Source organism: Calypte anna, chromosome 1, assembly GCF_003957555.1.
Source record: "Calypte anna isolate BGI_N300 chromosome 1, bCalAnn1_v1.p, whole genome shotgun sequence".
In the NCBI taxonomy this organism is placed as follows: Eukaryota; Metazoa; Chordata; class Aves; order Apodiformes; family Trochilidae; genus Calypte; species Calypte anna.
In genome coordinates this window covers 147,315,902-147,342,727 of record NC_044244.1, presented here as the reverse complement: position 1 = coordinate 147,342,727, position 26,826 = coordinate 147,315,902, and the positions used below count along the sequence as shown (strand labels likewise).

The 26,826-nt window shown below is 38.7% G+C and overlaps 1 protein-coding gene across 1 annotated transcript in view; it reads left to right on the top strand.

Moving 5' to 3' along the window:
- Positions 1–20,152, top strand: part of RAP2A (RAP2A, member of RAS oncogene family) — a 29,940-nt gene extending 9,788 nt beyond the window's left edge. Inside the window, exon 2 of the mRNA XM_030465465.1 lies at positions 17,589–20,152. Coding sequence (XP_030321325.1) covers positions 17,589–17,826 — 238 coding nt within the window. The 3' untranslated portion in view covers positions 17,827–20,152. The remainder of the gene's footprint in view (positions 1–17,588) is intronic.
- The last annotated feature ends 6,674 nt before the right edge of the window (positions 20,153–26,826 follow it).

Here is a 26,826-nt window from a genome sequence, read left to right as displayed (position 1 = left end):
TTTTTTTTTTCAGGGGCATTTTATCAGGTCCTTTCCATGCCCATCCCCCTGATAAAAAGCAAAACCAAAAAACTAACTGGTTTGAGTGCTTCTCAGTCTGCAGTCAAATCCATGCTCTCATCTTGCTGCTTAAAGGAGGCATCTGCTCTGTTAGTCTCCAAAGCAGAGTCTAGGTAGCTGACATGCAGGTCACTCCCTATGATGCCTGAAATAGTGAAGCATGAGTCACCTTCTGCTGGGTTACTGCTGCAGCCCAGAATCAAAATCCAAGCAGTAATTTAGAATTAATTCTCCCGTTGCTTTCATCCTTTTGGGTAGGTGCTGGGTTTCTGGGGAGAGCGAAGGGTCAGTGTAGTACCACTTGAACCTGCTCAATCTGTTTAGGTTCTTCAGCAGAACCTCCTGGGTGTACAGTGAGGGCTTTGTGAGTAGGAAGGGTTGGTTTCATTTTTGTACCAAGTGCAGTGCAGAATGGATGCAGGGGATGCTGGAATTAATCTTCTAAATGTGCTATATACTAAAGAACCTGGTTTTTTTAAATTTATTTCTTGCTCCCCTCTGGTCTCAGCCTTCTCTTTTCTTGCATTTCATTGAAAAAAAAAATGAGAAGTGGATCTTGCAAAATAGCTTAGTGTTTCTTTTCTGTGTCAGTTCTTTAGGATTCTGCTTTGCTCTGAGGTGTGTAGTCCTGATGCAGCAAACCATTTAAACTCTCCTCTTTTCTGTAGAATCTGGTGAGAGGCAGGCCCTCTGACTATCAGAACACTTAAATTCTAAGACAGTGGGGGAAAATGGAAGCCACTGTTACCTCACAGAGCAGCACCTGACCTTTTCTGAAATATTATGGTCACCTGGACTAGGGGAGTCTTCTGGTGACCATTCACTGTATGAGATATTGATTTAGCATTTTTGGAGTGACTTCTTAATGTAAAATGTAAACCAATCCTGAGAAATTCCCGAGCCTTGGTCCCTAGTATCTTTCTTCAGCCTGTACACCCAATCTTCTGGTGTTGTTCCCTTGGGATTTGTGAATTTGTCAGCATGTGTTTGTATTTTCCTTCATCTTGGTGCATCTTCAACAGGAGACAGAAAAGTATTTTCTCACCCTTGCTCGTAGCTGAGTGGTTAGAGCAGTCTTTGGGGTAAAGCAAGTAGGGAAAACTCCTATGACCAAAGAAAGGGTATGGTGCAGGTCTTTCATCTGCTTGATTAGTGCTGTAATTGCTGTGCTGACTGCTTTTATTCCCACGGTTTTCTGTGGAAATTGTATCTGCTGTGTTTTTTGTTGAGTAATTTACTATTGGTTACTAAGTTCACAGAAGTATGTTTAGTGAATCGGGCTTCTCAAGGGACTTGGCTGCTTGAATGCCTCATCTATAAATCCTAAGAGAACTCAAGTGTCACCCTGGTGTGGTTCCAATATATGGCTCAGCTGGGCTTGCACAGATAGGCACTTGCCTTCAGACAGCTACCTTGTTTTGGCAAAAGCCTTAGATGGTTGTGGGGTTGTGGCATATCAAGAAATTAAGTAGAGAAATTTTGTGGAGTGGTCTCTTGAACACTGTTCCCTAAATTTTTTTGGAGTCCCAGTATATTTACCTACTTGGGTTTTGCATTCAGATCCAGAAATACATGCCATCACAATGTTTTCCTTTTTACTCCCTGGTTTCTTCATATTAATTTCATTCCATAAGTTTTGAGCAATGAGTTCCTGATTGCTTTATATGGATTTTGTTAGTACAGAATATTGAGTAGACCATGGATTTGGTGATTACATAAATCACAGCATGGGCTTGACAGTTCTTGCACTTCAGGTGTCCTTTTTCCTCTAAAAAAAAAAGAGTATTACACACAGGTTATGTGGCTGATTATAACATTATATTTGGAGTAGAATCTGCCTGGGTGGCTATCCTCATGCAAATAGTTGTCTGAAGGCTGACAGACTCTTTCCTAGGAAGAAAATGGAGAAACAGATGATGTCAGGATAGTCTGCTGAGACTCCACAGGGTTTTAATGTTAAATATCAAACATGAGGAAACCTGACTAATTAGTCTGGATAGGCCTCACTTCTGTGTTTCCCCTAGTTTGGATATGCAGCCTCACATAACATGAAAAGCAGGTGCTCAGCAGGATATCATCATAACACCTTCAGTAATTGTTTTAGGCTAGTCTGAGAACAGATAGCTTTCTGCTCTTTGATCCTCAGTGTTCTATAAAGTTTAGGTATGATGGCACATTCTTTAATTTTACTTAATCCAGATATTCCCAAATTAGAATCAGATCAGGGAGAAGCTAAGCTGCCTGTTGATGTGGTGAATGAGTGGTTATGTTTTGGTGGGATTAGGTTTGAAGAACCCTCTGCTGCTTTTAAAGATAACTTTATGGATCACATGATAATTTTGCCTGGGCTGTGTGACTGGATAAGTAATGGTCTTTCCTCTGGTTTGGCAGTATATACATTGTAGCTGTTCCATCTGGAGTATGACTGCCTTATTATGTAGCTGCTGCAGATTTCTGAGGAGCCTGTTCACATCTAGCAATTTTTAGTCAAACCTCTTGTAACCTTTTATTTCTAGGGCTCTCTGTAACCAGATTCATAGCAACCAAAGTCAGATGCTTGCTACCCATCAGATGATGAGTCTGTCAGCAACTGTAGGCACGGAATGCTGTTCCTGTTGCCACTCCAAGTACCAGTTTTTATGTAAAGGTTTGGCATTACTGTAGAAGCAGCCCTGGTGCCACCAGCCCCTGAGCCTCAGGTTCTGCACTGGATTTCTGGGAGGATTGGAGGATTGCTGGGCTTGCTCTGCTTCTGTGTGAGAGTGGTTTTCCAGAACCATGGTGAGCATATGCAGTCCTTGAACAGCCTCCTGATGGAGGCATCTTTTTGATTTACATTATTGGTTATGTTTGTAATTGCTGAGAATTCAACTATGGGGCAGCTGTAATGTTTTATAGATGGGACACGTAATGTGAATGTTTAATTGAAAGCCCTTTCTCGAGGGAAGGAAGTGACTGACACTTGCAGGCAATATGAACCCTCAGTTATCCTACTAAACTATAGCCAACATAGTCAAAATACCATTATCTGTCTAAAAATTATATCACTATAATAAGTGCCCTAGATAAGCATCATGGTAGTCTGATCTGAGGATGGAAAGGCAATTTCTCCTGGCTGCTACTCTTGCTACATTTATAACTCTTTGATTAAACAAATCTACATAATTCAGTTTTTACCTACCACAGTTCACAGTGTAACTGTGGTCAGAAAAGGAAAATAAAATATATGAAAGCTGGGGTCAGGATACTTGAACTTAAAAGGTCCAGTTTGCTCTGGAACATAAGGAAGTGGGAAGACAGGTGACATGGATACCACATATTGGAATGTTTACTAGTGTTTCCCTAGGCCTGATATGGACAGGCTGAGAAAACCACCATGGTTACAAGGTTTTTACCTCTGGGAAGAATTGCACTTTGTAGACTCAACATAAGAAATACAATAGGGGTTTTTTTGAAAAAAAAATATATATAGTTTATCCTCTATCCATAGATTCTTGGTCTTCAATATAATTTGCTGTTTATTGCAGGGTATTGCTTTTTTTTTTTCTTTATTTTGTTTTAAACCTAGTAAACTGTATTTGGCTAAAATATACCAAAGACTAAGCTTTCTATAACTGAGGTGAACATATAAAAGAAAGAAAATAAATCACCTAGAGGTGTGAAATCCTTGAACTTTAGCGTATGTTGAGCTTTCCTCCAGATGGTTCCTAGTCAGAAATAGTGACTGCCTTCATGGTGGCTTCATCTGCCAGAGAGGGACAATGGAAAGCTCAGTCTTGGATGAAAGCTGAGAAGGCACACCTTGAAAGTCCCTTATTACTCTAAAATTAAGCAATTGTATTGCCTTCCTAGCTGGGATAATTGGAGTGGTAATTGAAGTCTGCATTCTTCTCCCAGAGATGATCAAAACACCTTCCTTTGAAAGTCTTACTGTCTGTCAGCAAGAAATGTGGTTAGATTAAAAGGACTGGGAACAGTCTGGGCTTCACACCCCCGCACACACCTTCATATTAACTGAAATGGCCTTGCTGCATAGGACAACTTAATGTGGAAAAACTAATTAGTGGATTATTTTCAGGAAATTCTAGTTACCAATTAGTGATTCAACAAAAAAGGCATAATGGCCACTAAGGCATATGGTACCTTTAAATATAGGTTCTTTCTTAAAATAAATCCCACTTTCTGAAATATTTTCTTAACATTATTACTTTTGCTTTTGAGGATTAAGTATATAAGTTTTCATCCTGTCTGTGCCTAGAATGTGACAAACAGACATTTAAATTCTGGCATGATATCTTGTTTCTCAGAATAAGCCAAACTACATTACAGCTTAGCATCTTTCACAAACTGTTAGCTACTTAAATGCTGCCACTTTAAAAATAAGTTTACTCAGAAAGAGAGACAAATGTACACATGTACACAAATACATGTGCAGAGGGTTTTTTCAGGCTTCCCTGTGGCTTCAGAAGCCAAGACAAAAAAAAAATTCGTCAGGTTTTGCAGTCATCTTCTATTTAAAATAGTTTGAAATAGTCTTTGTTCACAGATGAAAATTTTGTCACTAGGTTACTTGGTTGCTTTCTGAACAAATCTGGTTAAACCAACATAAAGCCACATTGTTTCCTAATTTAAGCAACATTAAAATTGGAGTCCTTGTGGGAATTTGCAACATTTTAAATAAATTATTTGGGTCGGCCTGGCTTGTTTGGTTTTTTGTGGTTTTTTTTTTTTCCTTCTGCAAAAAAAAATAATCAGTAAGATACATAGTCTCTTATTCTTTTGCTCTCTCCCTCTGTCTTGCACATGTTTTTTTCAACCAGTTAGCAACACCCATCCTTTCCATCAGTTAAGCTGAGGAACAATCTCTTTGGGTGACACAGGCCACCAGCACAGAGGTTCCCTGCTTCCCTAGGGATGCTGACAGCCAGAAGCCTTGGGCTCTGACCCTGGAGCATCCCCTCTGCTGCTGGCAGAGCTTTGGCAGCTTTGGAGATGCAGCTGAAGGGGGATGGAGTCCTGGAGAGGAACCTCGCTGGTGCAGGAGTGGCTGGGTAGCTGATGGGGTTAATACCTGCAAGGTAAAAAGGGCTTCAAGGTGATTGAAAGCCCCAGAGTGTCTTCACAGGCAATAAAATGGCTGTCAGACAGGTTAGTAAAACTCATCTGGGAAAAAGGAGCTTTTTTTAACTTAAAGTAGACCCAAAGAAATTAACATTTATCCAGTAGTTAACATATAAATAGCTCATCATCTGAGACAATGAGTGTGTCTGAGCTCCTCTTTCTAGCTGGCTTCATTTTATTAGTTACTCAAATACTGTATTTGAGATATGCATATACACATGTAAAGAAGAATAAAATGTTTAGATTTTGCTGATTTATGTACTAGATATCCTATACTGGATGACATTTTATAAGCAAGTTCCTACTAGGAAAGTTCTGGAAACTAGAATGGGTAAAATTAATTTTCAACTCTTCCAATAAATTTGGGACACTGATTTAGTATGAAGTAGGTTTGGTTTTTTTCCCTATAGTTTGTACCCATCTTATTGCAGGAAGAATGAAAAATATTCCTAAGAAAATTATTTCTGAAGTATATGCTCAATATGGAAGAGATTTTGTCAGTAAATCATACTTTAAATTCTTTGAATACAGGTAGTATGTTGGAATTATTTTACATTTGAAGAGGAATCAAATCTTATTTGAAACCAAACCAAACAAAAACAACTAAAGAAAACTATGTGTGACTTTGGAAACTCATATTTTTGTATATTCATGTTTAGATATGGAAACAGTTTTGCTCAAGTAGCCTACAAAATAGTTGAGTTACAAAATTAATTTGTTGAAGATGGAGGTCACTTTTGAAAACAGGAGAATAAAGCCTTCTTGTTGCCCTCTTCATTCAAATATTCCCATTATTTATGTCAGGCTTATGGTACTTAGATAAATTATTGTATAAGATGAGGGCCACCAACTTTCTGAAGTCATGGCAGAATATTTTTCTTTCCTGAGTTGGGAGTCAAATGTTCTGGTAGAAACCTGGCAGGAGTGAAGAGGCCTTTAGAGCATCTGCTAATGAAACTAGTCAAGGCTTTCAGGTTCACATCTGTTTTTTTCTTCATTGGTGACAAATATTATTTTGGTTAAAAAAGGGCTTGACTACAGTCAGAAGTTCTAATGACGTTCTAATCCTACTTCTGAAGTAAAAGAAAATGGTAAAACTTGCACTGTTTTCTCCTGAACTGAGTCACTGTACCAGCATGGTCACTGTCTTAGAGTTTCTGTAAAATAGTTTATCTTCTGAAAAATACCCATTACCCATTGTGAGGAAAAACTGTCTCAACAAAGCTTTTTTTTTTTCTTTTTTTTTTACATTTTCTTATAAGCAGTGTAGGATATTTTCATTAGCTTGAAGGACATTATGCTGTATTCTTCTTTGGTTACTAGGGCAACAAAGAAATCTCTGCTTCAAACTAGACACACAAATTCTCTTCAGGCTATGCAATACAGTATAAACTCCAGGATCTCTCTGCCTTTGCTTCTACATGGGCATTGATTAGAAAGCAGAAATTTGCACCAAATTGTTTGCTTCTTAATCCCCTTATATTTAGTTTACTTTTTCTTAAGTTTTGAGTGACCTGAAGCTAGGCTTATTGCAGAAGGTCAAATTCTTTAATAACTAAATAAAAGCCACTCTGAAAATGGAGTTCATAACCATACATAATGCTTGGTTCTGCAGAGCAGACCCTGGTCATCAGACTGGCAGAGGTAAATCTTGTGCTCCAGGCTTGCATATGTTTTCAGAGGCTAAATCTGGGTAGTGCTGAAAGTCAGCAGTTCTGACTTCTTGGGTGGAAGAAGGCTCAAAATCTCAACTCTGAGCAGAAGCTGTTGCTTTTTGTGTGGTTCTAACTGGATGGCACAACATGGTCATTCCTGAACTTTAAGCCTTTTGAAGCAGGTGATGCTGCTAAGAAGGTTTTGAATTAATTGTTAGGCCTGTTCTTGAAGACTGTAAAAGTGTAATTTTAATGAGATAGAGAAAATCCTATTAGAATAGTTTAAATAAGTTTTGCAGTGGGATTTTTATCGGTGATTATAAATTGATTAAAGCCATATAAGAGTGTGTTGACTTTGAAGAGTGAAATAATACCTTACAGGACTGTAGTCTTCTGGCCCTTTTAAAATGCATATGCATTTGAATAGCCAAAGTTTTTACGTTTTGTATCCACAAAAAACTTCACTTTCTGTAGCTTAAATAAACAAGGATAAGGAGATTGAACTTGTCATTAACTTATGCTCGGGCTCTAGTTAATTCTGTAAAATCTGGATAATTCCCTTTGCTTTCATAATGCTGGGATATATGTCTATCGTCAGTCCTGTAAGCAAGATTCTAAGTTCCTCTACATAAATTAATAGCTATAAATATTTTTATAGCTTTAAAATTTTTTCTTTGCCCATTTTCTGTGGAAATAAGCCTTATAAAACTCAGTTGCTTGTCTTGTCTTCCTCCATTACCTGCCAGTAAGTTTTTAATTCTGTGGCAAAATTGAACTAAATTAAATTCTGGGAGAAGTTCCCAAAAAGGTTGTGGAAGGTCAGTCCTTGGAGCTTTTCAAGACTGAACTGTATGTGGCCCTCAATGAACTGATTGACACCTTCTGACTGACCTTGCTCTGGGCAGGGGGGTGAACTAGAGACCTCCTGAGGTCTCTTCCAGCCCAGTGGTTCTGTGGCTCAAAGTCTGGAACAAATTAGACATCTAAATAATGATTAAATTATGTCTGAATTGTTGGTGGCAAAGAGAGCCTGTCAGTGCTTTCGTTTTGGAAAAAAAAATGTGGCATGTGTTGAAACCTAATTCTGGACTGGAGAATGGCAAGGGGAAGAGCTGTAGACAGAAGGGAAGACTAGAGCTTTAAATATCAGTACTGACTGAACCTATAACACTCTAGGTCCATGTTGTCCTCAGAAGCTGCTTGCCAGACTATTTTATGGAAGGGCTGGATGCTGCTTCCACTTTCCCACATAGAACATTAGCAGTGTATTTGTTTCAAAAATTTTGCTTTAATCCAGCTACAGGCACAAACTACATCTGAGTTGGTACAAATCTGTATGGTCACACTTCTCCTCCCCCACCTTTGTTAATGCTTCCTTGTGCACTGGGTTTACAGCATATTTTAAAATATTATGGTAATTCTTCTGAAGGTTTGTGTGTCAGGAGTTAGCTTTTGAGAGAAATTCCTTGTGACAAAGCATGTACTGATAGATAAATGGTAATGCATGTTAGGCTCACTGTTAAGTTCTTTGAACACAGCAATGTAATGAATTAAAAATACAAAACAACTAAGGTCTGCAGATTTGCTGTATGACGTGCAAGAGCCTTGTGTTGCTTTTAATAGTTATCTGCAGTTTTCATTGCCTCTGCAAAGGGACCTGTTCAGTCCCACATCATCAGAAGGGGCAGGCTTTTTGACCTTGTAGAAGTTTTGTGTGGAGAAGAAAGGAGGAGGAGAAATCCCTCAGTGTCAGCCTATGTTTTGAGGTATTGTGAGCCCTTGCAGTTTCTGCTGGAGTTGGTGGAGTTGAAGTGAGGTAACAACCTTGGCTTTTTCACCATGCTGGTGTTCTTGCTCCTGGTCTGAGGCATTCCTAACCCAATAGCTTTATTCTTTCTGCTGGCAAGCTTGAAGTTAGTACAGAATCTGCCCCAACATATCTGTTCTCAATGCTTGTGAAGAAAACCTGAAGATTTGTGGTGTTATATAGCCTGCTGCTGAGGATAGCTGGAGTGCAGGGTGGTTTTGTTGAAGAGTGAGCAAAACTGCTAAGGTATCCTTCAGTATGTTCAGGTTGCCTCCATCACTAGGGATGGAGAACCTCAGAAGTGTTTACATGCCACAGGCATTCAGAGGTTAAGTGAGATGAGTGTTGCTTTCTTCAGATGGTGAACAGAGGTACAGAGTTCAAGGGGCTTGCTAGAAATGGCACAAGAAATCAGTAGCAGGGTATGAAAATGAATCCACATGTCTTAAATCATGTGTCAGCACTCCTCTTGCATGGTGCTTAATGATGTGTTTTCTGCATGGTGTCAGAGCATAAAGTTTAATTATAAGTGGCTATGTCTGCAAAAGCTTTCATTATAAAGGATTGTAATTTTTTAAGACTTTGAAATATAACTGAAAGTAGTAATCTCTTTACTTTTAGAACCTTCCATATGTTGCACATTTAGGTAGGTACTGAAAACGTTGATATATCCAGTCGTGCTTGTTCTATTGGAATAAACATTAATATATTAGCATGGCATATGGCTTAGAATTATTTAAGGTCAGAAAACCAATATGGTTGTTAATAATAATTTGCAATTATAAACCCAGATCTTAAATACTTAATATAAGGCCTAATTTTCAATATGTTGAGTCATTCCTGAAGCTAGTAGAAGCAATTAAAAAACCAACCAAACAAAAAAACCAAACCAAAACCAACCAAACAGATGCTCAGCTTTAGTATCTGGAAATTTTGAGCAAGAATATTGTTCTTAAGCAACCAACCACACTGTGCCTCTTCATTGGTTCATAGGTTTCTGGACAGCTATGACTTCCTTCAATGCGAGCTGAGTATAGACAGCAACTAAATGAATTCTATGTATCTGTGAGGATTTCAGATTTGTAGTGCATTCTGATTTTTCCTGTTGCTTTTAGAAACAAGAAAATTAGTCACAATGGAAAAAGTCAAGTAAGACACCTGCCTTGCATTTTAAATAAAATTGAAACTTGTTGTTTTTCTTCTTAAATTGTACAAATGAACAGAAGATTCTTATTTGAATATCCCGGTGTATTTAAATTGCTAAATGTAGCCAGGACTTCCAACAAGATGATATTGATGCTCATTTATATAAGACAAGAACTTTGATTGGCACAGAGGTAGAACTCAAGGGACTAAAATATTTTTTTATTCACTTGCACCAAACATGCTGCTAAGCAGGTAGATTTCTCTCTGTAGTGGTTGGAAACAACCTGGCAAGTTTTTTTAGTGTCTTTCACACAGAAATTATATGTTAACCTGTTGCTTCTGCTGCAGCAAAGGAATGTAGGTTTACTGGTTGGCCTTTGAGGATGTGGAGTGGAGAGCACCATCCACTCTTCTTGCCCCTTAGAAGTTCTCAGCCCTAAGCTGCCAAGAAAGAATATGTTCAAGTGACTTGGTTGAAAAGTACTTACAGTAATATTTGGGAAGCAAATACATATAGTGCTTTGTTACATTGAGTTTTGTTGTTCTTTGGGCTTTTGCTTGGAAAAGAACTATTTCCTCTAATTACTCACAAGCACTGTAACACGGGTGAGCCTGCCAAACAGTTTCAGCAGAACTGGCATCGGAGGAGTCTTTTCCTAGACCTTGAAATTACACTGGAAAGTGTAAGCCAACTGTAACAACCACAGAACTGGTTGTTTTCCTTTAAAATATTTCATTTAAGTCGAGGTGATTATTTCCAGAAAGTTTCATGTACTGGAACAAAGATAGTTTCTGAAGCCTCTTCAAAAGTGATATGGTGTGGTGGTTATTTATTATTCTAATATTATTCTTCAGGTTGCTTTACAGTTATTATTTAATTTGCTGTCTGATGAGTAAGTATAATTATCCTTACTTTGTATGCCTCAGTCTATCCCTCTGAAGAGTTTGTTTCCCAAAGGCTATATAAGGAGTTCTTGTCAAAGTCTGGAATAAAATGTTAGATCTCCAGTCCTGCAATTAGGCCATACACTGTTCTTTATAGCACAGTAATTCATGACTCAGCCACCTAATTGCAGTGGGACTTCCAATAAGCTCTTTAACATCTACTCTTTAATAAAAATTATTTTAGCTCTTTTTTTTTTTTTATTTTTAAGTTGGGAGTTGTTGGTTAAGCAATTAAGTCTTTACACGATATAGCTTACTGAACTGAATATTAAATGCAATTAATTGGTAACCTGGAATGACCTGTTTGCATCAGAATGGTGAGGGTTTTACAGCTCTTCTGTATGGATTTACCTGAGAAGCTGTAATAAATTCCATTAAAGAGCAAAGTGTTCAAACTTTGCAGAAACCTGCTTATTTTTAGACTTATCTCTCTGTCTCCTGAGATGTTCTGTGCATTTATAAGCACATCTTCATTGGTGTATTTGCAGGGCTCCATGGAAAAAGATCCAGCTCTGCAGACTGAGACCCTGCTGTTGATATAACTCACACTGTCAAAATTTTTAAAGCTATCAAACTAGAAGGAATCAGGGTTTGGAAAAATTGAAATGTCCTTTCTGTCTAAATTTCTCAAGACCATGGTATTAATTGCTTTAGGAGTGTATATGTATTTTTCCTGCTCTTTTGGTTGAAGTATTAGAAGCTCCTACAATAATTTACAGTTACAATTATTTGTTTTTCCCTTGACAATTCTGTTGTCTTCCTTCCTCTCCTCCTTGTGTTTGAGAGGCTCAGAATCAGACTAAGGAAGACTCTCTTTTCTTATCCTCAGAAGCTGATGTAAGTTTTTTTACTGAGTATTCTGCATTAAACATACAAGAAATTGTGTGAAAGGGCTAAGAAGAGGTCGCAATGTTTATATTTGGAATATGTTCCTTCTCTAGATGAGGAAACTTATAGTTCAAGTTGTGACAGATTGTACTGCAGGTAATCAGAGCTAGCAAGTTACATTACAAAATAATGTTTAGTTAAACACATTAAGTATGAATTTGTAAACAAAGTAACAGATTTAACTGTTTTTTTTTATACTTTATCTCATATTGCCTGGAATTCTTTACTTTGTATTTCACAGAATTCTTACCACAATTTTTTGTAAGTCTAAAACAAAGAACAATTCTTTTTACTGACCTTCCAATCCTACTTGTATCATCATTGTCCCTAATATCTTTATCCCTTGAATTACTTTTCTTTTTTGAAATACTTTATAAAAATGCCAGAAATAAGTAAAAAAAAAAGAAAGAGGGGAAGACACCCTGCCTTTACAAGATAGCAGATGTGGTTTAGTACTGGAGACTTACTTTTGATGATTAGGAATAGTTACCATGGATATATATCTTCACATTTCAGTGGTCCCAGTATTTAACATGTACAGCTAGAAATTGTACATCTTTCCATAAACTTCAACAGGCCTTAAGTTAGTTATAAGAAATAATCTTCAAGAATACATGTGACTTTTCCTCTTGAGTTATTTTTGTACACAGAAAATTTCTGTATTTTGGTCGAACAAATTTGGCTCTGATATGGAGCTCAGGCAAAGGTCTAGAAAAGATGCAACATTTCTGATGTGAAATTAGAAAGCAGGAACACATTTGACCTTTTTGATGTCTTCTCCTTTACTTTTCCAGTTTGTTTTCCCTTCTTACCTCCAGTTTAGGAGTACTGGGCAATCTGTAGCACATCTTAAGGGAATCAGATTGGTTTATTCTCCTTGGGGAACATAATTTTTTTAATTCTTGCCTTTTTTATTCTTTACTTTTCTTATATTTTCATGTCATCTTTGTTTGCATCTTTATCCAATGACAGCTCTAAAAAGAAATCTGAAAAGTACCTTGTAAAAGAGGTCCAGATGTGATGTCAGGTTCTGTCCATGTTTTTCTCTTTCTGAATAAGGTTGGTGGTAGAAAAAATGGGAGTTAAAAATCTCTGGAAGTATTTACATACCATTCATCTTGAGGCTTTCTAAATGTTTTAAGCTGTTATTCTAAGTATATATAGTAATCTAAAGAGAAATGTGGATGATGCATGTGCTATTGAGGTAAATGTGGAAACTGTTTATCATGGTGTGGCATGTAAGGCTGTGTGGTCAGTGGTGTGTGTGTGTAGCTGGGTCACATAAAGCATTTAAAATCTTTGCATTTATTGATTCCCCATGGCTATGATGTCCATCCTCAGGAAAACTGACGGATTTACTGTGGCTTGATGGTCCCAGAAGCTCATTAAAGATGGATAACAGGGTGGTTTTGAGCACTGAATAGTTAGTACATCTGGGATGTGGAAATACATTCTGGTTGTCTTTTATGGCTCAACAATTGAATCTTGCAAGTAGTGTAATGCTGGATATGATGATATTTGGCTCTGCACTGGTGGCTTTCATGGCTGCATGTGGCTGCACTGGTGGCTATAAAGGACTGCAGTTGTGTTATCTCTTCAGGAGTTGCCACTGCTCAGTATCTTAATATTAAAATCTAAGTGAGATCATTTAAACAAGGTGAACTATCTCATTCTTGAGCATGCTCTGCAAACATGTGTTGCAAAGATTTGTTCCCAAAAAGGTCTTGAAAAGTCAAAAGCCTTCCTGTGCTGCATTTGAGTCTAATTCTTACAGGGTCTGCTATGATGCTTGCCTTAGAATACACACTGTGCTGCATGGATACAGAGAAAACTGGCAGCATTTCTCATTTGCAGGTTGCCCTCACACTTATTATTAGGAATGATCAGTGCTGCTCAAAGTTTTTCAGCAGACATGAAAAAAACTGGATTTTACTGCTCTGGAAACAAGGAGGAAGCAGAACTGTGCCACTTCTCCAGTGCTCCATGGAGAGGCAGGGGGAGATGGGAGGCACTGTGAAAGTCCCACAGAGGGATGAGCCCTCACAGGTCCTTTCATGGCAGCAGCAGCCTGGCTTTTCAGGGATCTGGTATTGGGAGGGGTTGTGTTCTAGCCTCTTTTGCCCTGCTGAACTATTTGTGAGTAGATTATAGAATCATAGACTCATAGAATTGGCTGGGTTGGAAGGGACCATCGAGTCGAACCCTTGAACCACCATTGCGGTTGCTAGACTATGGCACATTAGATCCTACTTGAAGCTTCTGGAAGAATTTATGAATTCCTGGATTAGTTTTTTGTGGTTGTATGGAAGGGCTCTGCCTTGCTGCTTGGGCAGTGCAAGGCAGCTCCTTTTTGCCTCGGTAAAGAAGCCATTTTCCTGCTGGGTCTCTGGAATGGTGAAAAGCCTGTGGGGAAAAGATGATTTTCCCCCCTTCAGATTTCATTGGAATTATGTAATTCTGTAACATCTGAGAACTCCCCCTTTCTCACTGTGGGCCTGTGCTGTTGCACACCATCTCAGTGGTGGTGGTGGTCTGAAGCTCTGTGATTCAGTAATGGGGCCTCCAGGCAGACAGAAATCACCTCCAGCAAGACCAGCAGCCGTAGTAAAGAGAGTCTTGAACCAGGGATCTCCCCCATACCCATCATAAATAAATTTGTCTGGGATTCTAAGTGAGCAGGAAATTCTGTCAGTATTGGGAGATAAAGGGTTGAACTTCAGAGGTGGTAGAAGTTGATGTAATAGAAAAGTAGGGCTTCCATGGTGTGTTATCAGAACCTGAAACCTGGGGAGTACAGTGTAGAGACCCTTTGGAAGTCTGAATAAAGACAAGAGGAGCTGGTACTACTACGTGGAACCATATAGTTTCTGTAAATAGCTTTTAGTTCAGGTAATGGCACTGTCCAACACAGTCAGTCCATCATCATCTTGTGATTTGAAGGATACAGTGCACAGACTTTTGGTCTGGCAGGACTGGTACCAAACTGGAGCTTGTAGGCCCATACTGGTGTCAGCCTTCTACTCAATATCTGTGGACTGCTCTCACATTTTTTGCTGTATTCCTGCCTCCTTTATTCTAGATAATAGATACTGACTTTTCTATTTAGAAAGATAAATAGTGTGATTCCATATATGTATGTGTGTATATATTATAGACAGTTTCTATATATACTATAGACAGGCATAAGTATATATATTTAGATATTTTATATATAATTTATATGAATAGTCACAGAAAATACCTGTATAAAGTACTTTCTCCATAAACATGTCCACTTAAAATTTAGGTAATACAAGGATGTATTTTGCAAGAGCCACTTTATTTTTTCCTTGTAAGTATTTGATAAGATGCCATAATGAGAATTTTTCAGAAACACTTTCTTGCACAATTCAGTGTTGTAAAGTGGTTATTGGAAGAATCTGGATTATAAACTGAATAAGGTTATTGATGGTAGGATTCCCATCTCATTTTAAGTAGTGACGGGAGGTAGTGAACAGGAAAATGCAAGAGGCAAAAGCAGGAAAAAGCAGTACAGAAAAAGTGCATCTATCTGTTCCACCTAATAGTTCTGAATGGTCCTGTGCAAATAAATTCAATTAGACATTTTGTATCTATCCCATAATCTTGTCAGTTCTTTGTGTGTTATACAGGGACAAACTTCACTATTTCTACCAATCTATTTTCCAGGTACTGAGTATTCATAGCAAACAGATCCCCAGTTATTTAGTTGCCCAGCTTTTATAGGGTTCCTAAGCTTTTTTAAGCACTTGAATATTTCAGTGGAACTGGCTGTAAATCTGCAACAAAGACTGGGGGTTTTCTCCTCATATATTTCTCAACAAATTGGAGTGATCTTGCAGAATAAAAAGAGAGGTGATCCTGTTTTTTTAGTTCTGGCTCATCTACTTCATCACTGAATGCTTCTCAAGTGGCTGCTTTGAGTTTCTCAATTTTTCCCACTGGTAAAATCGAGAAGATGCAGAATACCTGGAGGAGCTGGGGAGGGTGGATGCTTAGGGCTCACAGACAGCAAGAAATGCAGTGAAGATGTACCTGATTCCACTTTTATTGGAAGGTTTTTAATGCTGTACAGCAAATACAACAGGACACACGCACCTGAACAATAAAGATAAAAAAAAATACTGAATTTCTCTCTTATCTTTTGAATGCCATCCATCTTATGTAATTAAAGGTTACACTATATATTTAAATGTGTGGGGGACAGATTTCGAGATGGACAGATTTCGAGATGCTTGTGTGTATTTGGGTACTTAATTAATGGCAGCTTAGCTCTTGCACGAGTTCCAAAGGTATCATTGTGCTAAGTACTGTATATTCACAGAGTAAGGCACGGATTGTGTCCCTTCAGATGGCAAACAAGGATAGGATAAATGGTGAAAGTGAGGGGAATTCTTTACAATTATTGACCTCAACCCTTGACTGTGGATTGAGTTACATTCCCGTAGTTAGCAGAGACATAACGAAGTTTAGAGCTTGAGCAGCACCTGATGACACAGCTGGGCCATTTTTTGTTGCTGCTGTGTTGGTGGAAGATTTGCGGTGGTGATCTGAGAGATGACTGTACTTAGATCCTCTCTGAGAGCCCCCTGTTCCAGCAGTGGAGCTGACAGGAGCACGCAGGCTCCCTGGTTCAGTGCTGAGTCCCGACAGCCCCAGAGTTTCATCAGAGCCCAAGCTGCTGGATGTTTCCATCCACCAACTGAGCCACATGCACCAGCTCCACTCTGCTACCCTGCCTGGGAGGCAGGGAGGGCAGGTGGGAGGGATGAAAAAGCAGTGTTAGGTGGTTTAAGGACAGTGACATTCTCAGCTGCTGCAGGTGTTGGCTTTTTACTGTTGTCTGTCCACAGCTCAGTCTTACTCAAGGGATCTGGCTCAAAACGGTGCTACTCAACTAACATGAAGAAGAAAATCAGGTTTAAATGAAGAGAGAACCATCTTGTTTCTCTAAGATCTTCACTTAGCTTAAGTGCTAAAAGCTATAATATTTTTTTTTCTCTCAGTCCTTCTTGCTTTCATGAGAATACCCTTGTAAGGGTATTTTGGAAATAGGCCAAGTGTTTTCTTCTCTGCTATGGCAAATATGTAAATTTAAAACGTGACTCAACACTTACTTGATTCCATGTCTGAAGAAGGGTTTATGCATGTGAAAATTGAAAAAAAAAATATTTTTTTTTTAAATTTGGCAAGGTTCTTCTCACAAGGAGGTGGGAAGTAATAAATTCCTTCACAGCTTATATGATATATTGTGCTGTCCAAGTTGATTATGAAGCAGAACTGTGATAGTATTGCCTGGAACTTTTTTTTTTCTTTTCAGCTTGTTCAACTGCCATAACTACATGAATGCTGCAAGGGAGATTTATATATTCTGTATCAGCTAATACACTTATTTTATATAGTAATACTTTTGTGTCTATCCAGTACTGATAGTGTAGTACATTTCCTGATATTTCAAACAAATTTACTGGCCCTTTTGCTTTCTCCCTTTTACTGGCAGTCTGAGTTTGGTATATACTAACCAAAGAGAAATGTACTTTTGAAAGGGAGAGTGATGCATCCTTATCACGAGCAGGAAATACAACATGCTACCTGTTTAATGAGGAGGACGTAATGTTGATGAAATTGCCAACATAGAAAACGTTGTTATATTCCTAGTTTTTGTAGTGTGGGAGTGTTCTTGGCATATTTCCTGGTAGGAAAGAAAATTCAGAGGAGGAAACATTCTTTAGAACTCAGAGAGAAGAGATATGCAACAAATAGCTAGAATTTGAAATATGCAAAGCACTTTTTCAGTGTAAAATTTGAAGATCATCCAAATGTCTCTTTCGTGTTGGGTCTGTGCTGTTTGCAAATAGATGTTTACATTTAGAATGTCACCGCTTAAAAAAAATATCATTATTGCTGTTGTCTTTGTTTTTGTTTTTGGTTTTTTTTTTTAACTGTAGGTATGAGAAGGTGCCAGTAATTCTGGTTGGTAATAAAGTGGACCTGGAAAGCGAGAGAGAAGTCTCATCGAGTGAAGGCAGAGCCTTAGCTGAAGAATGGGGCTGCCCCTTCATGGAGACCTCTGCTAAAAGTAAAACAATGGTGGATGAGCTCTTTGCAGAAATTGTTAGACAGATGAACTATGCAGCACAGCCAGACAAAGATGATCCCTGCTGTTCTGCGTGTAATATACAATAGCATTAAAAATGACCTAACCTGGACTTTTATTTGCAGAAATTTTGTAAGGTGGTAAAACTGTCTACTTCACTTCCTGGTTTGTGGGTCACTTGAAATACATCTGTCGTGAAGTAGCAACATGAACTCAGAGCTGAGCATTGAAAGTCAATCACTGACTCTGAATATAATTGGGTTAAATGACCACATCTCACCCGTTTTTCCCTTTGAGCACCTGCAATGTTATGGCCTAGCCAGCTGATCTACAGGGTCGTTCCAGTCGGGCCTACGTGTGTGGAGATGTCAGCCCCGCAGCAACAGCAGCTGTGTTTGAAGAAGCTGGAAAACTTCTGGAAATGGGAAACAAAAGCAGTGGAGAGAATGTCTCTGAAGACCACACACAATTAGCAAAAGCATGACAGGGGAGCCAAGTCTTTCAGTGTCTATTTACCATGCTTCAGGATGTGCGCTATCACTTGTGGCCGAGTTTGTTGAGTCAAATATGTTGATTTCACCAGAACTTCTGACAGTGTTAGAGGAAGAGGCTACCAGAGACCTATATTTGGATTTTTTTCAAAATCGATGCTATTATTTCTACACTTTATCCCACATCTTGAAATAGAAAACTTCGCATCAGTGTGTGAAATGAGGGGTGAGATCTGAAAACAAATGATGGGTGAAGAAACAGTCTGGCATTGGAATGTTTTAAATTTTTCATTTTGCTGCTCAGAAAATGGAGGATCGCTTCAGGTTTTGGTCTGCAAAAAGCCAAACAAACCCTCTGTTTACAAAGCAGGAAGCATCTTTATGTATCACTTTACTGAACCAGGAGGAAGCAACTGTGATGAAAAAAAATTGCTGAGCCTTACTAACAAGGAACACTTTAATAGATTAACTAGTACCATCTTGTAAGGAAAATTAAGCCATGTTGCATCCATATGTTCCCTTCTGCAGAAACCTCGTGGGACAGTATGAACATCCTGCATTTTTAAGTTTGTTAAAGATGACAGTTTTTCTTGCCTTTAAGGGCTACATTCTCTGGTGTGATCCCTAACTAACCTTTGAAAATCAAGTTTGCTATTTGATAGCTTTAATGTTGAAATCCTAAATTGAATAACCATGTAAAATCATTTGGTTCAGAGGTGAAATAGTTACAGTTGTAGTTCCTTAGGTGAGTGTGGAAATGGCTCTTTAATTGCCTGACACACTACTCAAAGGTTGCCCCGATTACTGGAGTGTTAAATGGTGGGAGCAAATATTTTATTTTGAAAGGATGCTTGAGCTCTGACTTGCTAGTTTCATAGCAGTGAAGTATTTATCATTTGCATGACTAATGGCACAGAAATACCTATTCCGAAGTCTTACAATCAAAGTATAGAAGAGTTTTCAATCACAATGTTTAGACTTTAAATGCTGGAGAGATTGTTGTGAGCTGGAGCTTTTATAGGTAAAATTTGCCATCAAAATACAGAGTCACCGAGCCTGTGGTCTAAATAACACCATGCGTTTATTAGTTTTTCAATCTTGTGCAGTAACAGTGTAGTTCCTTGTGTTTAAATGAGTGAAAAGGGGGGTGCTGGGGTGTGTCTGTGTGTGTGTGTGTGTCGAGTGTGTATGTGTGTGTGTACGTGGCCCTTAGAAATGCTGTAATTGGAGTTAGGTTAGAGAGTTTTGCCTCCATCTGCAGAACTTCCTAAAATGCTCTCATCTGCCACAAAGAAACTTGAGTAGAAAACACCTTGCAGATTTTCCTTCATAAACATCCATAACATTTTGAATTATATAGCTCAGTGGATGCTAACTAAAGGAAATCATTTTAATGGAAGAGAACTGGCCATCTCTGCCCTTAACCCTTCAAGACCTTGCCACAGCCAGTGTACTGAGGGGCATTAGGTGTCACAAAACATTAAGCCTTACTAGAACGTAAATGTAGCCCATTTCCCACCTACCTTGCAGAGCTTTTGTTACTGTACTTTGTTCTCTTAGGGAGATAGGCACACTGTTTATTCCTGGCATCTGAATGCCTGTTTTGGGTGCTCTGAATCACCCTCCTAGAGGCACCTACCTCTTTCCATTGACTATATAGCAAACTTAGGCTTTTAACTTTGACCCTCTGAGTCACAAAACTTATATGCCTAAACTAGATGGTATGAATGTTCTCTTCCCCCCCCCCCACCCCGGCCACCCTGTGTGTCAGCCACCATGCTTCAGCAAGATGCAAGATGTTGAATTAGTGGTATTTCAGGGTTTAACATATCTACACTGGGAAATGGTTTGTTAAGCAGTGCGACCTATCTAAAAGAGCTTGGCAGTGTGAGATCCACTGCATAAGTACTCCAAAAAAAAAAAAAAATAAGATTACCAACACCAAACCCAAATTTGAAACCGAGTTGGAAGTGCATGTTCTGCAATGCTATTGACAGCAATGATAAAATTTTACCTCACTGATTGTTCATCAACCCAAAAAATGGCATTAAGCGTACAATCTGAATGGCCTAACAGGAAGTTCATAACGTAAAGCAGATGGTCTCTTAATGCAGGAGAAATCGCACGTTAAAATTTTAAGAGAAAATATTAAAGAAAATATCTCCCAGTCTTGTTTCTTAATTACACTCTTACGTTTTCAAAAACATAGGCTGTATGTAAGCTACCACACAGGGTGGCAGAGGGGGGAGGAAGCATAAGTGTTTCATTTTACAGTTCTGAGGAAGTAGTTATGCACTATTTGTATATCCACTAATGTGAAGGTAGTGGAGCTTGAATCAATGACAGTTGCACTCAACAGAGGGTTTTTTCAAAATACAGGGGTAGCAGGAAGGGAGGTGAGTGAGCCACGCAGCAGCTGTGCGTGACCACCCTGCAGGAGCTGATGGTCTTGGGTCACTGTTTCATTTGTACCTTGACAGGAATACCAGTTCTAGTGTTTGAAACTTTCTTATGACATGCCTTAAAATATTATTATTTGTTCCAAAGACCCACTTTTCCTTTGGCTGTTCTTGTAGAGCTTTGTACTTTTCTACAACAACAGCATTTCTCTCCAGTTTAGTTTTGTTTTTTTTTTTTTAAGTTGCAACTTGTATTCTTTTAAGCGATGATAGTGAGAGCAACTGTTTCCTCCTTCCCTTAAAAATGCACACAAAAAGGAGTCAAGCAAACCAGAATCAAATCAAGACTATTTGAACACAATTGCATTGTTTCTTTTTTACAGTTTTGTTTGTTTGTTTTTCACCCCTGCCATGTCCATCCCCCTGCCCGCCCTTTCAGAGCATCAAGAAAATTTTGGTGACATTTTCTATTCTGGTTCTCGCCTCTCCCTAACCCCAGTGCTACAGTTGCCATTACTTTTCTGTGGGAAAACTACTGGTATTTGCTTTCCTGTATAGAATGTTGCCTAAAGATGTCAGCCATTTGGTTGGGGGGTTTTGTGCATGTTTGTTTGTTTATTTTATTTTATTTTATTTTTTTTACCAGTGAGCTGTCAAAGCACTGGTTAGGCTTTAATTGTGAAACTCCGCAACAAAAGCAAATGTTTGACAACTGCAGGAGGCTTTTATCTGCATTGTTGTGCATCTGTTAATTCTTGATCAGGGTTTGAAGTAAGACTGCAGTGGGTTCTGAAATCAGGAGTTGATTTGGAGTTTCCCAGGGGTGAATTAATGTATTTCACAGGTAATTGTTGAGCTCTAATACAACTGGCAACTGGGGCAACAGTTTGTTTTGTAACGATGTCAGTTGTTTAAACCTTGATGTTCTGAATAAAACAAGAATTGTACATAGAACTCAATGCAAACTCAGCAGTTGTATTTGGAGTTAAATTATTTTAACAAATAAATTTATTTAATGAAACCTCCTGTGCATTTTCTCTATTGTCCATTTTGATTTAGTCAAAAAGTTCATCCAAAGCTGACTAGGGCTACCCAGTGTTTTTCAACAGCACTGTCAGCTGTTTGCAAGTCCGCAAATGGTCTTCTATAACATAACATAAAATGGTCTTCCAATAGATATTAAATAGCAAAGAGTGAAAAGCAAATGTAACTTCCACTTTTATGGGTGGATGTGTGTTGTGATTTAAGGAACCGTGACAAAGGATTCTTTCTGTTCATTCCTTTTCTTAGAAGGGTGTACATCAACACAAAACAGTATTACTTAGTATCTGATGAGCTACAGCTCTTGCTATGGAAAGAGAATAATGCTTACTGTGAAATATAATAGTGAACTTAGTCAATGTATAATTAATATGCAGAACTATTACTTGCATTGAGGTTGCAAAAGGGTTAAAAAAAGGATTGTTTGTTAAATCAGCTGTTCAATTGATGAGTGTTTTCCAGGCTTTCTGCACTATAAAAAAGGAGATAGTGTTAGAAAGAGCTTCAAATACAATTAGCCTTGCAGAGATTTATAAATGAACAGTGGAGCTAATGCTAACAGGATTATTCTAGCTAATTGGCACTGATCAGCAGTTACATTTTAGTCATGCCAGTATCACTAAAAATACCCTGTTTTCTGTAATGATGGGTTCTTGGTAGGCTCTTGTTTTCATGTCATTCATGCCATAAGGAACAAGAAGCCTGAGGCTGCCTTATTGTATAAGCTCCTAATTCTATGGATAATAGACGAGGTTGACACATACTGCTAATTTTATGTTTTTTATTTACCCATTCATTGTGTAAACCAGTTCCAGGGGAAACTTTTCTGATGGGTTCTTGTATAGTCCTATTAATTTAGTAATATCCTTGTGTTTCCACCCAAAAGTGTACCTGTGCAGGGACAACAGGAATTCATTGGGTTGTTTTGAACAGTTCAAAACAAAAAATGCCAGTGAGAAACACAAGCTCTTTTCAAATACTGAACAACTAGAACACTTTTAATATTGAACTGTTAAGAAATGCCTTCCCTGGTAAAACTTTTTTTGATTTTGGTTTTGTTGATTTTTTTTTTTATTTTTTTTTTTTTTTTTTTAGTCACTGCAGGGAACTTGTTGACTCTCTGAGAAGGCTTTGTAAAGTATTTTTATTGGAAATAAATGTCTTGTTAGCTGTCCTCTACAGGTATTGTTCTTAGTGGACTACCACTATTTGGTCTGTTGCTTTATTAGAGAGTCACTGGAATACATCTTCTATGCTAAGTCACCTTCAGTAGCATTTTTTCCTTTGCCATTTACCTGCTGCCTTGTGCTTTCCTCTCCATTGGAATGTCAAGATTTTTTTGAAAGCAAGAAGAATTATTTGAAATTGCTGACAACTTTTTACTGCTCTGTCTGGCTGACATGAATGTACTCCATAATGTCCTGGTTTGGGCCGGGATAAAGGTATTTTCTGTCTTGTAATTTTGCTTTCAGCTAAGTCTCTTGTAAGTAGAGTGTTAAATCATGACACATATGTATTCATGTCTTCTTTCTGCAGGAACTAACTTGATCATTCTCTTTTAACAAACAGATTTTCAGTTTCCATTGGCTCTGTTGGGATATACCAGTGCTCCAGTCAGTCTTCTCATTATACATAATTCCTGTTTTGCCATAAAACCCGCAGAAAGACTGTTTCTGGTTTTCTGTGCTAATTTGCAGTCACTGATTTTGCAAACATTTAGGGCTGCAGATTTCTCATCTTTCTGCATAGGGAGGTCAGTTAATGCCCATCTGGATACATCTGGATTTTGAGTCCAGTTGTTATTTATTTGGGCTTTGGTTGTCTGATGGTTAACACAACATGTTTTTCTTACCTTCTCACATTGGAGGTAAAAACCAAACTGCATCCAGAGTTGTACCTGTGCAGCCTTTACTGGATTTTGTGCTTATTACCCCAGCAGTGGCATTCTGTCCTGGATCAGTATGACCAAGGAGGTGACCTTACCTCTGTGCATGGATTTGGTGAGGCTGCCCTTGGAGTACTGCCTACAGTTTTGGGCACTGCAGGATGGGAAGGACATTGAGGAGCTGGAGAGGGTGCAGAGAAGGGCAACCAAGCTGGTTAGGGGTCTGCAGAACAGGCCTTACGAGGAGAGGCTGAGAGAGCTGGAGCTGTTGAGCCTGGAGAAGAGGCTCAGGGGAGACCTTGCCTCTTTCTACAACTACCTGAGAAGAGGGAGGTGAGGTGGGTATTGGCCTCTTCTTCGTAGTGACTAGCGACAGAACCAGAAGAAACAGGTTTGAGTTGCTCCAGGGGAGGTTCAGATTGGATAGTAGGAAAAAATTTCTTCACTGAAAGAGTGGCCAAGCATTGGAACAGGTTGCCCAGGGTGTTGGTGGCATTGCCATCCCCAGGGGCATCTAAAAAATGGGTAGACATGGCGTTTAGGGAGATGGTTTTGCGTTTACTGTGGTGCAGGACTGACAGTTGGACTTGATGATCTTGATCTTTTCCAACCTTTATTATTTCTATTCTATTCTATTCTATTCTACTCTGTTCCAAAACCACCCCAGCTTGGATGCAAGAGCTGGTGTTGCTCTGTCTCTGAGGCACAGAACAGGAAGAGCCCCCACTGATGCTCAGGGGGTTGCATGTACAGGATGGATTGCAAGTGGGTGGAAGGAAAACCACGTTTCTGTGAACCAGGCACCGTGTGATACTGGAATTTCTAACAGCAAATCTTCATCCCTTTCTGCTGGAACTGTTTTTCTGTGTACTTTGAAGCACACGTGTTCTGGCTTGACTGGAATATGAAACAGTTTGGAGAGCACTGAGAATTTATTGCAGACTTTTCACGCTGCAGTGACCAGATACGTAGGCAAGTGGATAAGATGACTGCCTGCTCTTCTTAGTAGTGTTTGCAAGGTCAGACACAGCCACACAGGGATCTCACTGAAGAATGGGCAAGTGAGGTGGTTAACTGGCAGGGGTGGAGGGGAATGAACCCACACAAAGAGTGGAAAATATAAAACAGAAAGACTGTTCAAGAAAAATGTGAAGGTAGACAGCGTGTTACGTTGGACCAGATAAATACAGCATCTATCACAGACCAAGATGAAGAGTACTCCTACAAGAAAATGCTTAGTATCTAAAGTTAGCAGGTAAGTCAGAGAACTGGATCTTAAGAGTAGCCTTCTACAAGACATTTCTTTTGCTTGAAAGAAGTATAAAGCCGTTTCTTGAGATGCTGAAAGGAAAGATTCTGAATGCTTGGATTTTTTTCTTCTTTTAGAGTCCTTGTACAGTCTAATAACATCATCTCCAAATATTTGGGACATGACACGTTATCTTTCCAGTTGTACAACACTTTAGAAAAATAAAGCATCCTTTCATCTTGCAGCTGAAATTATACACTATATTACATCTCTTTTGCATATTACATAGTCTTTTTACTACTTACCCTCTGCTCTTGCTGGTGGAATAGATAATCGAATTAATAAATATTGGTTGGAGCTTTCCAATATGAGCCAAGGTGTTTCAGGTGTTTTCAGTTTTTTTATTGTTCTCCAAACTACCTAGTAGAGCTCCAGTTTTCTCAGAGTGATCTATCTGTCCCAGATTTGTTGGTAGTCACTTGTTCTGTTTTTTTTTTTAATATTAAATACAATTGTTCTGCTGTTTCAAGGGATAAAGTAAAGGAAGATGCATTCTTCTGCATATGTTCAGTTCTTGAAAATATTCTGTTAAGACCTGGCACCTTTCTGGTGGGAACTGTTAGGAAGTCGCCCCAGGGAACTTCTGTCTCACGGCATGGCTCTAAACTCTGCCAATTTATAAGCCTCTGAAAAACAGTTTATCCAGTATGAAGAGGGATAGAAGTTGGCATCCAAATGCTTCACTGCCACTGGATATGCTTTTGGTCCTTCATAGTTCATGATAGTAATTGCTGGGTGCAAGGCACTGTCCTTGCACATATATATATGTAGATACACTCTGAGTTGGAGCTAAGAAACAGAGTGGGAAAGAGTAGGATGACACTGTTCATCAAGGAGGGTTTTAAACCATTGATCTCAGTGTATCTTGTTCAAGAAATAGAAATTGGCTTTGCTGACAATGAAGTCCTCTAGGAGCAGATTCAGAGGTGGACTTCAAGAAGACCAGTGGTGGAGAACTGGTTTGAATGTATGAACATCATAACCTGCCTGATACAGTAACACAAGAAAAGCTTTCAAAAAATATTGGCATAATTTTACTTTGAAGTCTATTTAGGTGAGGCAATAATAAGTTAACCTTTACAGTAATTGTGTGAGATTTTAGTAACAGGAACACAAGTAATTGATCAATCCAAAGAAGATGGGATTTGGCAAAGCAAAACAGATGACATATAAGTAGGTAGATAGATAGATAGATAGATAGATAAAGACTCTCTGTGCAGTATGAATTAACACTCTCAAATTTTCCATGAAGCCTCAAGATTTCTACCTGCTGCTGCTGTAACTGGGTAGGATTCTTTCCATACCTGTGTTTTTCTTTAAATGCTTTTTTTAGCTAAAGTTGATATTTTTCCTGTCTGGTTCTATTGTAAATTTATTTGGGGAAGGGCAGCCCTTAAAGTGAGTCTAATGCAGTGTTGATTTCATATTTAGCTTCATGTTTTAAGATGGAGGAAGGTAACTAAAACTTCTGCTAGTTCTGCATATTTTTTTCAGGGAAAAGAATGGCTATGAAGATTCAAGGCTTTCCAGAAGTCTTCATAGAATTTGGCACCTCTTTATTAGGTGAACTCAAGCACCTTTTCCTGATGAAGCTGGTACTTGTGGTTATTTCTGGGAATTTGCTTATTCTGTCAGAGACCATCAAGCACAGGATCGCCTTTACAGCATGTTGTCTGCTGGTTCCCCTTTTTAAACAGGGGAATGCCAGGTGTGACATACATTTTAGTTTACACACATAATCTTCCTAATCTCTGCATTTGAAGTGAAAGTTAACCTATCAGGTGGAATTTTTTAATCCTGGAAGACAACATCCACCTGGAAACAAGTTGCACAAGAAGGCAGTAGGAAGGGGGCTCTCATCTCTGCTTTAGACCATTTTCCTGGTCACTTTTCATGGTTACAAGAAATCTGAAGAGTAGTAAACTTTGATTTTCTCCCCATCAGGAGAAAGCAGCCTCAATTTC